Raw genomic sequence first — 17,442 nt, 5'->3', positions numbered from 1 at the left:
TCTGTCTTAAAGCTCTTTTTTTTTTTTCCAGAATGAAAATAGAACAGCTATTTTGGAATTGCTGTCCCTGTGTATTTATTCCAAATTAACTCCCCCTTGTGGCCACAACCTTCTGGAGTAAAATGGGATAGTTAATTACTCTGTTTCAAAAGATTAGCTGCTTGATACAAGTGCAGGCCTTAGTTGGCATCCTTTGCCTCCAGCTGCTTGGTGTTCAACAGCAAAAGCGCAAGCCCTTGTTAAAATCACTTTGTTGAGGAAAAATGTAATCGTTCCATTGCTTGATGTCTAAAACTCTAATGATGAACAAACAAATCTGTGATCAGTCAAAAAAGAGGGGGGGGGGGGAGGAAGGGTTGGGGGGAGGCAAAAAGCAAAAGTTTTTGTTCCAAAATCCAGTATGAATATAAAGAAGTTAAAGCCCTATTTCCTTAGAAACTTCTAGATCATGCATTTATTTCCAGATTTTATGAAGGGTATTACTGTCTACTTTATTTACTTTATTATAAAGCCATAGCAATAGGTTTTTATGTGAATATTGTAACAAAATACACCATGAAAATTTTTGTTTTGATATTCACCATAGAATTTAATTATTCTAAAACATACACTATTTTGTGAATCTTATTTTTTGGTTAGTAAAAATTTTAATTATTCAGCTATTGGGAAAATTGTTTTTCATTGTAGTAGTTACTATTTTAAAGGTGTTATAGCATCATGTGTTAACTAACTGTTCAGTTCTGTTTAAGAAACGCTGATGGCAGGGAAATCAGTAAAATATTTTGGAAGGGGCAGAGTTAATCCTGTCAGTACAGTCTCTTGCTGGAGGCTTTTTCATGTAGGTAATCTATTAGCAAGCAAGGCAGCTGCTTGTCTTCTGAAAGTTTTTCCTAGAGCTTTTCCTAATCTTTTAAATGTGAGGTTTTGCCATGCAAATGCTTTCTTAACAAAACTCGACTCTTGTTTAATTGTGAAACTATGAAAATCAAGACTTTTTACAAAATTGTTGATTGTTGGAGCAACAATTCAACGAAGAGAATAAGAGAGTTACTGTTTATATTAGTAAATATTCCATAACTTTTTTCACAGCTTGAAAAAAGCAAATATTGCGTATGAAAACATGTTTGAAGAAGTGCCTATTGTAATTAAGAATTCATACCTGATCAATGTGATGTTGTGGGAACTGGAAAAGAAATCTGCAGTAGCCGATAGACATGAGTTGCTCAGTCTGGCTAGCAGGTAAGTACTTGTTACAATAATGGATGTACTTTTATTCGCTTTCCCAAACCACAGTTTAACACCTTGGGTGAAATCCCAGTCTCATTACAGTCCATGGAAGCTTTGCCTTGACTTTTAACGGGGTTAACACTTTACCCTTCATGTTCTTTTGCTGAAGGAAAAAAACGCATGGTAAAACTGAAGCATTAGATTCAAGGACTAAATTCAGTCTGTAATCCTCATATACTTGCAGTGCTTGAAATGTATAAATTTTTCAGAAGTGTGTTTCTTCAAGAAAATATGGGCACTCAGAAAATTCAGGCAAAAATAATTTGGTTTTGTTAAATATTCCTTAAGTAATTACATAAATTATTTTAATAAAAAAGAAATTGCATTTCTTTTGCTTTGATAGCAGGATGAATTCGAAAGTAAAATAATAAAGGGTCTGACAAACTGGCAAAAATGCCACTGATTGTCATGACAGCCACCATTCATGATGTCAGAAATTGTTTTAAGAGTTTCTAAAATGATCTTCTCATAACTTTGTCTAGGAATAACTTTTTCTTCTTGTAGCACTTTGCCCTGAAAATACACTTTTGATAACAAAGTTGGCATGACTTCTAGCAGTATGATCAAAAATTTGGTGGTATTTAAATATTATGCAACACAAAACAGTTGGATTATTATTAATCTCACGAAAATAATGAGATACACAAAATAATGCAGTATCTTATTGCATGTAGAAGATGGGTTGTATTCATTAGTAGGCTTTTGGGGTAAAACACTTTACTTTGGCATCAAGGTATGGTCTGCCAAGATTCTGATCCTAGTGGCCTCTTTTCTTTTTCCTTTTTTCTCCTGCTCCCCCTCCCTCCCCAGCCATTTAAGGCTGAAGCTAATGGATCTATATTTCTAGTGGTCCCTATGTTGCCTAAGTTGGCAGAAATTTTCCACTTTCTCTACTTGAGCTTATGTGGATTTTCTGAGGGATCTGATAGCTTTTAGAGAAATTGATCAAGAGAGAACAGGTATAGGGTTGAACTCTGCTGGTGAATTTACAAATGCCACAAGTAATACTTAGTCAATAATTCTGTGTAGTAAAGTTGTTACTTGGTACATTGGAATTAATGAAGTGAAGAATTCCTGCCGAGATATTCAGTCTGCTTGACTCTGCAAGCATTGTGTAAGTCCTTTTCTTTCCTTGGTCAAAGATCACAAAGCTTTTCCCATTTGAGGAGAGGGTGAGCACTGGATGTAGGAAATGGCAGTGATTTGATTCCTCATGAGCTCTGTCACTTTATGGTGAAATGGAGGACCGTGCTGAGAATACAGAAGGTTTCCAGGTGACCTGACAGCATTGCCCTTGGTTGTTTCTTTGGATTTGCTCCTGTATAAAGGGCTGGGACTTCCCGGCACCCTGGATCCTAGCAAGGGCTGCTGCTAGTGACACAGTACAATTCTGGAAATGGAAAGTAATTTGTACAGTTATTATTTTTATCTTATTTATTTTATTTTTATCTTATTTATTTTATTTGAGTCAGGACAGTGGCACAGAGCAGTTACTACATAAGACGTAAACCTGTGATTTGTGATCTATCCAAATTACTTTCCATTTTGGTGTTAAATGTCTGGTGCAAGACAGGCTTTTGTGTTGGTCCTTGTATCGGTAAAGGGAATGAGAGGTGAACAAGAGAAGTACCAGCCGAAAATTAAAGACAGACTTTCCTGGCAGATTTTTCAAGCTCACCTGGTCTCTTTGAGGAACTTAAGGTGCTTAGCTTGGTTTGAAGGAGAGAAAGTTTTGGAAATTACTCCAGTGGGTTGTTTGGAGGTTTTTGTATTTGTCCTTTTTTTAATATTTGATAGCTGCTTTTAGTTAGCAGGCATGTTACATTCAATGGTATCTTACATTGGTATAACTGGCAAAGCAGCTAGCAAATTAAAGTATTTTAATGCTTTTTTATTCAAGGTTAGGTGACTTGTACTGCCTGCTGAAATACTTAGATAGTTTTTACTTGAATTCAGCTACAAAGGTTACTCTGTCAAAGCATATATTACCTGAAGTAGGGAGTTCAAACCCCCACTATTCTGGACTTTTATTTTCATGTTTCCTTAATTTTGTCTTTCAGCAGTTTAGGCTAAAACATTTCAGATAACAACTTTCAATTTTAGTGCACATCTTCCTCACTTAACTTTGCTGTTGTTGACAGTAACTTCAAAGCTACTTTTTGGTTTTGGCCTCATTTTTTGGGTTTTCTCTAAGTTTGTTATGTTTGATTGTGGGGATTTTTTGGTTTGTTTTGGTTTTTTGTTTGTTTGGGGGGGCGTTTTGGTTGTTTGTTGGTTTTTTTTGATGGTGGTAGTGGTTTTTTTTGTTTGTTTTCATTGTTGTTTTACTTCTTTGGAGTCTCAGGTTTCTTGGGCTTTTGGGGGACTTCCTTGGCTCTTTGGGAGCATCCCTGGACTTTTATACTCTCTGAAGCAATGGTTTTGGCAATAAAATTATTTACCCATAGTTCTTCTCTTCTGGAGAGTTTGCTTCATCAAGATTTTCACATGTTCAGCCACCCACCTTGTCTGAATTTAAAGCTCTACCTATTTGAGGTACTTTGCTTGCACTTTAGTTATCTTTCTGCATTTGAAGTACATTTGTGATAATTGTGTATAGTAATTTACTTTTTTGGACATAAAGTTGTGTTTCTCTTGGGAAATGTGAATTGACTCGAGTACTCTAGGCAAAGAAGTTGAAGGCAGACTAGCACAAGGCTAGCAAGTAATAGCAAGTAAAGGCCTTTTACTCAGTTATCCTGCTACCCTTAAGGACCAAAATGTCTTGAAGACCTTGGAGAGCTGCCAGTCTTTTGATAGAGACTCGAGAATTAAAATCCTGTCAGATAATGTTCCAGATCTTCAGAGAAATAATTACAACCAACTTTCTCATTCTCATCCATCTCTTCCGTGTTCTATTGATGATCTAGTTTAAATTAAAAAGAGCTTTTTTGTGGTCTAGCTTCATAATAGGGTTGTTCTATAATATCTCAATTTGTCTCAAGCAATTTTTCTAATAGTGTGCGTCAGTCGAAGCAAACATGTGCTGAACATTTACTGCACTAACATCTACTTGGCAGTTATATTTTTCAAACATCAGATGCAGTATTTTTGTAGAAGTGACAAAAGAAAGGTTGCTTTGGCTTTTGAAAACAATATTAACCTTTATGCATTGCACAGCTTATTCAAAAATCTCAATGTGCTTAATGGATTATTAAGATGATTATGAAAATCTCTAATTTGCAGATGGGGGAACCTGACACAGAGAGAGTAAATGCATTGCCCAAAGGCACACATCAAAGTCAGAATAGAAAATGGAATGGAACTCAAGATTCTTGACTTACGTATCTCATTCAAACAAAATCCTCTTAAACAGCACAGGTTGAACTCAGGCTGAAATTCTGAGATGTAAAGAAGTTCTGCTAAGTGGTGGGAATGTACCTTACAAATTTTTAATCAAAAAGATGTGCTTTGCCCAGCAGTACTTCTCTAATCCACCCAACGCTGTTCCCACCAGGAGGAAAAATGCTGTACAGGATGGCACCTTTCCCAAAAAGCAGTCGCTGAGAGGGGCCTCAATGGAGCTGTTGGAAAGTGGAAAAAATGAGCAGCAGATACAGGATTTTCTAACCCTTCCTCTTGCTGTTCTTGTTGTCATCTTCCTTAGCTATAGTACAAGCAAAACACAAATAAGTGAGGGGGTCCAATTATGGTAATTGTAGGCAAGTTTAGGGGGCCGTCTTTTTTGCACATCTCCAGCTTCAGAATTGTTATAGCCCAAAATTCAGTGCCTGGGTGCAGCATGGTGACTCGGATCTCAAGGGAACAGAGAGATGCAGCCCCCCGGGCCAGCGCGGGTTCATGGGCTGTGCCAGCTGGGGCCCGGGAGCTGTGCCTAGAGACAGGCAAAGCCAATGAGCAGGGCACGGGCACTGGGAGCCACAGGAACTGCTGCTTCTCTTTGAAGCTTGGGTGTCTGACTTGAAGCTTCATTTTGGATGTTTCAGACCTTTAGCAAGTGTGTCTGGAGTCCCTTTCTGATTAAAGATGCTGAAGTAAATATGGGCTTCATGTGTAGTTCCCCATTATGAATGCTACAGAAGCGGAGCCAGTTTGAGGTTCCAGTCCCAGCTGCTTGCCTCGTTTCTCCCCACTACCCCTATTTCATCTCTACATCCCTCCCACCCTCAAAGATTTTAATTCCCTCATCTGTTTCAGAATATGGCTGTACAACTAGCTTTTGTGGAATAGTCTAATGGAAAAAATCAGACTCCCACTCTTCCCTTCCAGCCTTTCCCTCTGCCTCCCTGAAAAAAAAAAAAAAAAAAGAAAGAAACCTCAACAGGGGGTGTTTTTGCATTTACAGTAGACTATTTCACTGAAAGGGTTTGAAGTGTGCCCACGCAAACAGCTGACTCCATATAGCTCAGAGTGCTGTAACCTTTGGGCAAGGAGGGAGAGGCAAGAAGATGCTGATGCTGGAACCTCTTAAACTGCCTTTGCTGGCAGCAGTGAACTACACCTTTGCTCTCCTTAAAATCTATCTGCAAAGGGAGGGTCTGGTGGTATGAGCACTCCCTGGGAAAGATGAAGGCTCACGTTCAGGTCTCTTAGTCAGATCTGTATCCTAAGAGGATGCCCTTGTGTAGTGAGTGATCTGTGAGTTCAGTAAATGTTCAGTTGTTGCTTTCTCCTTTTGTTGATGCTGGACTGCATCACTGCCAACTGCAGGGTTTGCCAGCAGGAGGAACAAGACAGGAAAGACCGTGAGTGTTATCTGCAGATTAAGCTACTCTGCTCACAGGTTTCTACTTCTCACCCATAGAATTAATTGACCCTTGTATTTGATAGTTGTTAAACAAGGAATCAGAAGTAATCCATGTGTCAATTACCTGATCTTATATCTGCCCTTGTGGGTAAAGAATTATACCCCATCAAATGTAAGGCTGTTACAGCAAAATTGCACAGCACAAGGAATTGCTTTCCAGACTATAGTTTCTAGTCTGTTTTATGATGTAAAAAAGCTTTGACAGTTTCCCTTTGACAGTTTGTATGTGTTTGTCATTTTTGGGCATTTTTGATTATGCTATCTAAGCTACACAAGTCTCAAATGATAAATTTCCGGAAGTTCTACGGGTCACTCCTTACCAGGTCCATGATCCTGGTAACAGTTCTGGTGAAGGAGTGCTCTCACATTAGATTATTCTTTATTAGATGTGTAAGAATCCACATGGCAGGTAATTTTTCTGATTTATTTGTGATGCTTAGTATGAAAGCAGTTCTGCAGCTGATAGTTTTCTTCCAAGAAGATTCACTGATACCAGAGGAGTTGTGGTCTCCTGGTGCTATCTTAAGGTGGAGCTGTCTTCTAGTTCAATTCAAGAGTGCTCTCAGATCATCACCACTGGGTGATCTCAGACCTGATTTGTTTCAGATGAAGCTAAGCTGTAAAGAGGCATTGGGAGGATAATTACTGTGCTTCAGCCACTTTTAGATCACCGGACCATGTCAGAAGTAGTGATAAGAACCCCCCCAAACACATGTAGCATGGACATTGGTTTCTCAGCACCAGCTGTTTTGCTTTATAGATCTGTTCCTGTTGGTCTGCATTACTCGCTAATTTAAATGTAAACTCAATTTAATTGACTCTTTTGCTGAATCTGCTGACTGAAATGCAGCCATTGAAATTGCAGTTTCTTTATTACTGATCCCCCCAGAACAACAGCCAATGCAAGTGCTGAGCTCCACATTGTCTACATTTGACTATGACAGAGCCTTGTAGGGAAGTGAGGATAAGGATATGAGCAGCTCTTACTGGCACCCCTTTTTAAAATAGATATATTTTTAATTTTTTTTTTTTTAAGTTGTATTGATGCATTTAGGTACTTGGCAGTATGATCTTTGAGATCTGCTGTAGGGAATGCACAAGGTAAGGAGGTGTCTAAAGGATCCTTTGGGCTAATTAAGCGTATGATGAGTGTTACGGGCTGGAGCAATGTGATCCAACTTCCTAAATATTACCAGAATAAACATCAGCTGAATAAAACTTTCTTAAACATTGTACGTACACGTTTTTACAAACTGCTTCCTATTTGTCTTTCTATTTTTTTAAGAGATGGCGTAAAAAAGGGTATCAGCTATATGAGAACTGAGGAAAAAGCTGGTCCTGTATTTGCAGCATACTTATCACTTCATGTCTCAGTTCACATCTGTTTAAGTTATCTGTTTTTTGTTGCCCTGGTAATGAGAGCAAACACTGTGTTACTGCAACTTCTGACAATAACTCTCTGTTTCTGTACTCTGCTGTGCTAAGCTGGTCCCAAAGAGATTCACATAAAATCATTCTTTGTAACCAGCTATATTTCACTTGGACACTATCTGTAAAATAATTTCTGTTGTGCACATACCTTACAAGGCTATTAGTGTGTACCTACACAGGCATTTCTGATGATACCCAGTTCTAACACTAGCTCCATACAATATAAACTCTATAAAAAACTGGAAACATGCACGCCCCTGGCCATGGCAATATTCCACAGTTCTAAATATCATGTGCTTGAAATATTCAACCAAAAAAAAACCCCAAGAAGTTTAAAAATAATTATTATAGTGGCGCCTTTCTTGCTGCTGTGCAGCTGAAATCCTCCTCACCATCTGCCTCTGTACGCAAGTGAGATTTAACACTCTGGCTTGTAAATAAATTGTGGTCTGAAGTTCCTGATGCAGCCCTTTGTTCAGTGAGCAGCTCAGTGAGTGAAACAGCTGTCCTTGCACTCAGAGATAAGGGTGTCTGCAGGCTCTGTTCTCTGCAGGTATTCCTGAGTGCAGCTTCTGTGTCCAGCTATGAGTTCTATGGATTTGGGGAGTAATTTACACTTACAGAGGGATGTGCACAGTATTACATGTGTGGTTCTCTTTTTACTTTATGCCTATGTCTTCCAGTTAGTTTCTCCAGTCCATAGGCTGTAGGATTATAGGAAAGCATTGTGAAAGACAGAGAGAATCTCAGATAACATGGTGAAACAGTGATTGAAGGATGTGATTCTGACATGGAAGTGCACTGAAGTTTTAATTGGAAAAAACCTTTCATGAATATTAGTGGATTTCAGTTGAGGAAGAGAAGGATGGAGTTTAGCTTTTGAGTTGCTGGTCTTCAGCCAAGCAGGACTGGGTAAGGCTTAGATCAGAGCCAACAAACTAGCTTCTGATCAAAGGGATCAATAGAGAGCAGAAAGTGTCCTTCTTTCATTGCTCTACCCCGTAAACACAATTTAGGAGGATGTCTCCATGGGCACCAACCTAAAAACTTCCAAAACTTTGACTTGGAAGGTATACCTTAAGTTGAACATTCCTGCAAAATACTGAATCCATTGCTAAAAATGGTAACAATAAAAGTTGTTTAACAGACTGCATTTGTCTGGCCAAGGCAGTAGATCACATAACTGGAACTGGATGCGCCCAGCCTGCTGCTTCCATGTTGCCTATGGTATGGAATGTGGAGCTGGCTGGACTGGGCGCAGAACTCCCTCTCAACAGCTAGGATCAAGCAATGTCTGCTGAACTTCCAGGCATGGTTTGATAGACTACTTAATGAGATGGAGTTCTGAAGAATAATTAACTATTCTTATTCTGAATAATATTTAACAGAGGGTTAGTTAAAAATTTGTGAAAAACCAAATTCAAGTAGTGACTTTTAAGTAGTCATTTGAAACCAAGCTCTTTGAACACATCTCCTGGAACATTGCTTGGGTTGTATGTCACAAAAGCGTCAGACTTCTTCTTTTAGATGTGTGACCTGCATCTCTAATAACTGTAAATTCATGCAAGGTATTGTTTTTCCATTACTTGGAGGTTCCTGGAAAGACCAGAACATTTAAACTTGGTATTTGCAGTGAGACAAAGATGCTAGAGGAGGAGATGCCATGTAAAGTATCATCAAATAAATATTTTAACAAAGATAATTAGGAACTTAAAAATTTGCAAATAGTGCTGTTAGTGCAGAAATACTGGTCAAGAGACAGAATGAATTTTTAATTTAAAATCTTTCTTTTTTGTAGTAAATTTAATCTTTCATGAATATTTCTCATATTTCAGTAATCACCTTGGGAAGAGTCTGCAGCTGCTGATGGACAGAGTGGATGAGATGAGCCAAGACATTGTTAAATACAATACCTACCTGAGGAATGTAAGCAAGCAGCAGCAGCAGAAACACCAGGTTGGTAACATGGAAAAACCTGAATGAGAGCTTTTTTTTCCCCACAAAATATGGTTTGGGTTGTGTTATCCAAGACAGATGAATTGGGATCTAAGCAAGATCTTTCAAAAATACACCTGTTAAGCAGTGCGGTGCATTGACCCTGGCTGGGTACCAAATGTCCCAGAAAACCAGTTTATCACTCCTCTCCTCAGCTGGGCATGGGAGAAAAAAATACAGAAGTCTCATGGATTGATCTAAGGGCAGGGAGAGATCACTCACCAGTTGCCATCTCAGGCAAAACAGGCTTGACGTATGGGAGTTAGTTTAATTTATTACCAATCAAATCAGTGTAGGGTGATGAGAAATAAACCCAAATCTTAAAGCACCTTCCCTTCATCCCTCCCTACTTTCTGGACTCAACTTCAGTCCCAATTTTCTCTCCTTCCTCCCCTCAGCAGTGCAGGGGGACAGGGAATAGGCGCTGTGGTCAGTTCATCACACATCTCTGCCGCTCCTTCCTCCTCAGGACTAGGTCCTCTCACATTCCTCCCCTGCTTTGTGGGCTGCAGGGGCACAGCTGCCTCACCATGTTCTGCACCGTGGGCTGCAGGGGAGTCTCCTTCCCCACTGACCTTGGTGTCTGCAGGGCTGTTTCTCTCACATACTCTGATTCCTCTCTCTTGGCTGGCATTAAGGGCTTTCTTTTCCCCTTCCGAAATGTTTTATCCCAGAGGTGCTGTCACTGTTAGGCTTGGCCTTAGCCAGTGGTGGGTCCATCTCAGACCCAGCTGCTGTTGGCCATGGGGGCAGCTTCTGTCAGCTTTTCACAGAATCCATCCCTGTAGCACCCCTGCTACCAAAATCTTGCCACACAAACCTGATATGAGAAGATTTATAAAATAGGTTAGTCAATAGGCAATTACCAAATAAATTCACTTCTAGTGACATGGTATGGATTTAGCTTTCTTTGCTATTTTACATGTTTATTAGTGATTTATGGTAAACCAAAATAATTTATAAATGCACCATGGACACAGGAATAAGAGATTCAGTAAATGAAAGAGGTGAAACTGCAAGTTTAGTTCCAAAACAAACAGTGTCTTAGTACCATCACATGTAGTCATGCACCTAGAAATAAAGAAACATAGTCCAGTGGACTGTGAAGAGGTTGGACTGTTCTCTGGTTGGAAAGGACATTTTAGTAATTTTTGTATCAATAAATAGTGATGCTGATTGGGTGATGCTGACTTTCAATTCCTGGTGCCAAAGGGCCTCTTTAAAATCCAAAGCAGTCTGATTAGAGAATCTTGAGTGTGGAGAGCAGCACTAGGTGATCCTGCTTGAGCAGAAGGGTTGGCCAAGGTGACGTCCAGAGGTCCCTTCCAACCTTAACTATTCTGTGATTTGGAGGCAGTATTACTTTCTTTGCTCTTGCTGCACAGATAAAGCAATGCTGTGTCTGACTGTAGGAGAATGGTGGTAAATTGGAAAAAAGCACTATGAGAATTATTTGAAAGCCTGGAGAGAAGATTTTGGTGAACAGCATTCACATCACGTGATAAGTTAATCAAATTACGTGCTTACTCAAGAGATACTTGCATGAAGAATAAATTGGAACTCTTTAATCTAGCAGACAGAGATATGACAAGATTCAATATTGGCCAACTGAAAATGGGCCAGATCACTTTTAAGATAAAATGTTGCAGGTATTGCTACACAAAGTAAGTGATTATTAAAAAGAGTATCTGTTGTTTATGTGAAAGGCTTCATCACTGACTTTTAGAATCAAAATTGCCTTTTTTACATAAGTAAACAGGGAATATTTTAGGGGAGCAGCACATGATCGGTGGTCTGTCCTGGCTATGTTATTTCCAAGGACATAGAAGCTTCATGTTATCTTCAGAAAATTTGTTTTCCTTTATTGCCTAGTTGGAATAGAAAGATGGCATCTACTTCAAAGTTTTTTCTTAATAACAAGGGGGTCTATTTATTTTGAAAAGCAGAGCAAAGTAGGTTCCATGGTGTCTCAATTTCTTTACTAACTATAGCTGCTTTAGTAGTGGCTCATTGCAGCATACTTAGTGGTCGTAACTTCATTTCTGAAATGGAGCAATTGTGATTAAGAGCAAGCCATTTCAATAAAGAATAATAGGCAGACTGCTGAGAAGTGAATGGGGTAATGCAAAGAAAGAAGAAACTACATGCAATTCACATACAAATATGGGCATTTCAGATTTTATTTTTAACATTGTCCAAAAACATGTATTTGTCACTACTACTGGAAAAAAATTACTTCATTTGATTATGCCACCAAGTAAGAGCTGTTTTCAAACTCATTGGATCACAGATACATTTAAGTAAGTGAGAGAAAACACTCTGTACTCTTTGCCTCCTTGTTTTAAAGACTTTTTTGTGGTGTTGAGTATGAGGACTTTGAAGACAAACTTTATAACTAAATCCTCACTGCCACATACAGTATGAAATCTCACATAGTGTTTGAATTTATGAACTTCACAAGAACAAATGTTTATCTGATAGCTGCAGAAACGTTAGTCTCAATTTTTATAAAGTTTGAGTAATCTATATGGCAAAGAGAAGTACTGAAAAAAATGTTTTTATATATAGCAGAATAATTTCTACAAGCTGCTACTCTGCTATATTAATGGAGAACTGAACCATTGTGCTTGGTTTCAGCCACCACTTTGTTCTCAGTTTAGTTTTAATATTTTTTGGCTTAAAGCACCTTATTTAATCAAGTTCTCTTCCCCTTTCACATTAATATTGTTTTGACCTTTAACTTGCATAAAATGGAGAATTTCTGGTTTGTGTAACTATCTGAGGTAGTGGCTTCTTATACCTACCTATTCCAACCTTTCTGTTCTGTATTGTGTGGGGCCATGGAGGCCTTTATCAACCATGGTCTGTTCTTTCCATCAGATACAGTATTTATCTCTGAAAAATTTTAAAAGCTAACCCCACAACCTCAGTACTACATGATTCTCCATTTTCTCACTTATTTAAGGTGCCAGTGTGTGGGATGGGAAATGCCTTGTTGCCAGTGAATTGATAAACTGTGAATTGCATTAGCATTGTTTGTAGTAACCTGAATTGCATTGAATAATATAATTTTTAAAACATACTTACTGGTTCGTTGAAAATATCTTAAAAGAAAATTTTTTTGCAGCTTTGTAAGTTCTGCTGCATTTTGATTCTGTTGTTTTATTTTCAGTATCAACAGAGACGTCAGCAAGAAAATATCCAGCGTCAAAGCCGAGGAGAGCCCCCTCTTCCTGAGGAGGACATCAATAAGCTTTTTAAACCACCACAGCCACCTCCAAGAATGGAGTCACTCCTTATTGCAGGTAGTGTTTAGCAGTGTTTTCAACTTACCTTTTAACGTAAGAATGTCTGCTTGTGAAAAAGTGCAGTTGTATCCTTTGAAAGCATTTTAACTTTTCATTACCTTTGCCATTATGGTGTGATATTTTGGCTTGGTAGCATTCCAAATCCTATCCTTGATATTTCAAATTTGAGATTTTAAAGGAGAGATGGAGAAATGCTCTGTGGGGCAGGCTTTCTGCAGGAATGGGTGTAACTGCTCCCTTCACTCATGCCCTCCCTCAGCTCCAGAAATTCGGGAGCTGTACAGACAAGAAGCAGGAATAAGCTGTTCAGGCTGGAATTTCTGATTCAGAGCAGTTTACAGCAGACCCAAGTTATTGATAACATTTCTAGGTTTGAACTGGCTGTTGCAGCAGCTGAGAAAGTTTTGCTTTTAATTTCAAATAGAGTGGGGATAATTTCTTTGTTTATATGGCCAGAGATGTAGGGAAACTATCCCCATCTTCTTGCACCCCCAGGTAAGGGAAAGTATAAATGGGAACAAAGCATAGATAGCTAGAGATACCACCCCACAATTTCTTCAGTTCACTGGTGGGCTGCAGGTGTAGCCATCATCAGTGCCTGTTCTGTGCCTCCTGGAAGGGTAAAAATACCTGCGACCTCACAGTGTCAACAGAGAGCAGACGACCTAGGTGCCCTGCTAAGCAAAATAAGTTTGGAAAATGTCACGAGAAAGCAGATTGTTTAACTGTAGCAGGCTTTTTGGATTTTAAAATAGCTGTCACCTTGTTTTGTACTGAGAGAAATTCAAAATCCTGGTAATGTACTATACATCAAAGAGTGCTTTGGCGTTAAAAAAAAAGTGAATTTGAATTACCTGAATTTTGAAGTGACCAAGAGATTGTTATTTTAACATTTAATAGTTTCATACTGATAATAAGTTCTGCGTTTAGAAGAAACAATGCTCTTGATTTATTATTCCTTACAGAGTCTTTTAAAAAACCCTGTTGTTTTTATAGTTTTTAGCAGTTACTGAATCCTAGCAGCATTAAAGTATTTAAACATTCAGCTCTAGCATAGTTTATAAATACAATGGAAGAGTGTATGTGTGTAGATGTGTGTTTTATGAAAGTGCAAACTTAGGATGAGTCACCCCTTATGATAGAAAGAATTGAAAACTATTATACTTAAAGGAAAAGAGCAGTTTCTTTGTTCTTTTACCATAGTCAGGGGAAGAATTGAAAGCATCCACATCAACTTAGATGAAGTAAAGTTTGTGGATAAAGAATAAAACTTAGCTCTTTTGTCTCAGAGGCATTTAAAAACTTTTCAAATAGAGCATTAAATCAAGAGTTTATTTGCCTTCTAAACAGCCTTAATTTTGATTAAACTGGCTTCATGTTTTGCTATTCCTAGCTAACAAGGGAAATAACTTGTTGCTGTAAGAGTATAAAAATGTTTTGATGGGCACGTTTGATCTGTAAAGCACTGACAAATCTTCATACCCTGATGATTTTTGAAATAGCAAATAAAGTGAAATGTTAGGTGGAAAAAATGGCTAGCAGAATGTCAGAGAGAAATGGCACAATTTTCAATCTGCTGCTGCAAAATATTTGTTTAAAATATTTTAATAGAGAGAGCATATGCATAGGAACGGAACTGAAATTTAGTCTTGTAGAATTTTTAGAGAAGCTAGGTTGAAGAATTATGTGATTGAGGTTTCTGTTCAGCAGCAAGAATTGCTTATTCTTTTTATTGTCATATGTATTTTCAGAAAGTATATGCAATGTTGCTGGAAAATTAAGGGGTTTTTTGAGCATACCAGTTTACCTGTTCTCCTGATTTAGTTTCTTTTTCTTCCCAAACCTATTTGGGCATCCTGAAAATGTAAAAGTCCTAAGTGTGGAGTAGTGGAGCCAAGTTAATGGCTTCTCTATAAATCCTCAGTGGTTCACACACATTGGCTTTTGAAAAATTATGTTCTACGGTGTCTTTCTGAATTTCAAAACTGACAAGGGTTTACTCTTCTTTCCTTTTGACAGGTCAAATTAATACCTACTGCCAGAATATTAAGGAGTTCAATGCACAGAACCTGGGCAAGCTTTTCATGGCTCAGGCGCTCCAGGATTACAACAACTGAAGAAACTTTGCTGTAGCCCTCAACAAGAAGAGTTATTTACAGCTTTACACTGTTCATGATCATCTTGAAAATTTATTATATTGGAAGAAAAGTCTTGTAAAACAGAGTCAGCTTGGTTTATGTAGAATTCTCCTATAAGAAAAATAAAGGCACATTTTAACAATATTAGTATTTTCTTACTTGTTGGCCCTATTGAACTGGAATTTTCTGTGGTCACTCAGGTTTTATAAAGGTTTGGCAGTTATTCACGTTTAGTCATAGCAAATAATACAGGTTTTATTTAACTTGGAGTCAGAAATAAAAACAAATATTACAAATGTTCAGTATAACTGACTTAGAGAAGAAATTGAAGATTTCCCAGTTTTGGTTGAGAAGTTACAACTGTAATGTGCTAGACACTTGGGGCAGTTGCTCATTTTTATTTTAATCTCTTTGGACAGTCTGGTGCAATGGTGCTTCTGTATCACAGATGTTTCTTAGACTTCACATTCAGAACACACAAAACCAGTGCGATGTGGAGGCTGGTCCCTATCATATTGTGCTCTGTTCCCATTTCTTCTTGCTGCCACGAACTGGGTTGAAATCAGAATCTGGAATGAACAACTGGAATGAAAACCAGTTAATGGTTGGACTTAGAGATCTTAAAGGTCTTTTCCAACCTAAGTGATTCTGTGTAATCCAGGGATGCTACTGAATTGTTCACGACAGAAAGCCCAGAAGTAGCTGGAGCAGCCAGTGCAGTGTAAAAGAGCAGCATCCCTCTCTGCAGGAACTTTGCCATGTGGATGAGCCTTTATTCCTGAACTTGGGCTACTTATCTTTTTAACAAGAAAGTTGAAGATTTAGTACATGGCAACTCACACATGTTGCTGTCATGATTTCCTCTTTTCTTTTTTTCCTTGAGTTCTTTCTTGTGTGTCATTGTGTCTTGAATTCCAAGAGCTTAAAATGGTTAAAGGAATGAATTTTAAAATAACATGCTCTAAATATGGACCTAGCATGGAATATTTCAGCCTCTAACGTGAATATTTTGTAAAGTCCTAAGTGTGTGAAAACTGGGGTTTAGACTACGAATTTCCCATTTTCCAATCTAAACTATAGTTATTGCAGTATTTTTGTAAATATGCATGCAAAATTTGTTTAACCTTCACATATCCATCAGATTGCCAGGCTGATCTTTTACTCTGGAAACTTTGGGCACCTTTTTTGTGTTAGCTTTCATACAGTGAACCTACTACAGTGCCACATGATTGAGTTTCATTTCCTATACAGAAAATATTCAAACTGTGGTAATTGTTCTAGTTTTCCCTTGCACCAAAATAACCACCAGGGAACAGAAGTAGGAGCAGATAATTAGGCTGAGACATTTAAGAGAGAAAAAATGATCTTCTGGATAACTGGGAATAGAAGACTGACTCTGGAGCTTCCTGTGTATGGAAGGAAGCAGCAGTAATGTACTAGGAGGTCTGCAAAGTTAGCAAAACAAATACTTGGAACACATTAAAAACAATCTGTGTGTTTTGAATTAGTTGTTTAAGATTGAGGACGTAAATGTGAGAAGGAAGGCAGTAATATTCTTCTGTGCTGAAGTTTAACAAGATCAGTGGATTTTATTTAGCCAGATTGAATGTGCTAAATATCAATTAAAGTCCATTAAGAAATATGGAAGACTTCAGTAGAGACTTGTGGCTTCTAAAGGCATAGACCTGTGTCATAGAGGGAAATGAGATGCAAAAGGAGCTGAGATGTAAGTAGATTTTGGAGATGATTTAACTGTTCTGTTCTGAATTATGCTTTGGTCTTCTGTTGCGGTGGAAATAATCAGAGGAAGCTTCTCTGGGCAAAGGAGGTGGAGTCACTTGAAGGTGTTGATCAGTAAAAGAGAATCGACATCTGTGGAGATTAGAAATTAATAGGGGTGGAGCTGTGTCTTCATACTGGATCCAGTCTGGACTTTCCCCACTATCTCTGTATTTCTGGAACTTTGCTTTTACTTGTTCTTTACCTAATGTAAGTGAGCTGGGGGCTCATTCACCATGACATAGGTCCTTTCCATTTCTGATTATCATAGCACTACCTGCTTTTTCCCATTCCTTGTCTGTGAAAGCCTTTGCTGTATACTAATGAAAATGTAGTGACATTAGTGTCTTTGAAAAATGTGTCTAAAGAAGTTAGAACTTCTTTTTGTTCAGAAAGCCATTGCAGAGGCAGGCAAGGCCTCTGCCCCATGGTTCCCTCTCCATTACATGTCCACAGGTAACACATAGACACACAGGAGACCAAATGTGCATGCAAGGGAGAACCTGCCCTGTGGTCACTACTTACACACACAGTCTGCATCAAGCTGTCTCTCCTGTCAGATTCCTAACCATGCAGGTTTGTAATTGGTTTTGTATTTTTGCAGAACTGTAATCCTTGTAAGAGAAAGTGTTACAATGGAATCCGTCTCTAATTGGTGTGAATCTTACAGGCTCTCTAAGGCAGATGAGCAAGTCTT

At 38.4% G+C, this 17,442-nt stretch overlaps 1 protein-coding gene across 1 annotated transcript in view; it reads left to right on the top strand.

Annotated features, from left to right (window-relative positions):
• Nucleotides 1-15,110, top strand: part of EIF3H (eukaryotic translation initiation factor 3 subunit H) — a 91,199-nt gene extending 76,089 nt beyond the window's left edge. The window contains exons 5-8 of the mRNA XM_039549443.1: nucleotides 1,090-1,239; nucleotides 9,361-9,481; nucleotides 12,693-12,825; nucleotides 14,848-15,110. Coding sequence (XP_039405377.1) covers nucleotides 1,090-1,239; nucleotides 9,361-9,481; nucleotides 12,693-12,825; nucleotides 14,848-14,945 — 502 coding nt within the window. The 3' untranslated portion in view covers nucleotides 14,946-15,110. The remainder of the gene's footprint in view (nucleotides 1-1,089; nucleotides 1,240-9,360; nucleotides 9,482-12,692; nucleotides 12,826-14,847) is intronic.
• The last annotated feature ends 2,332 nt before the right edge of the window (nucleotides 15,111-17,442 follow it).

This window comes from Corvus cornix, chromosome 2, assembly GCF_000738735.6.
Source record: "Corvus cornix cornix isolate S_Up_H32 chromosome 2, ASM73873v5, whole genome shotgun sequence".
NCBI lineage: Eukaryota > Metazoa > Chordata > Aves > Passeriformes > Corvidae > Corvus > Corvus cornix.
This window is presented reverse-complemented; position numbering and strand designations above follow the sequence as displayed.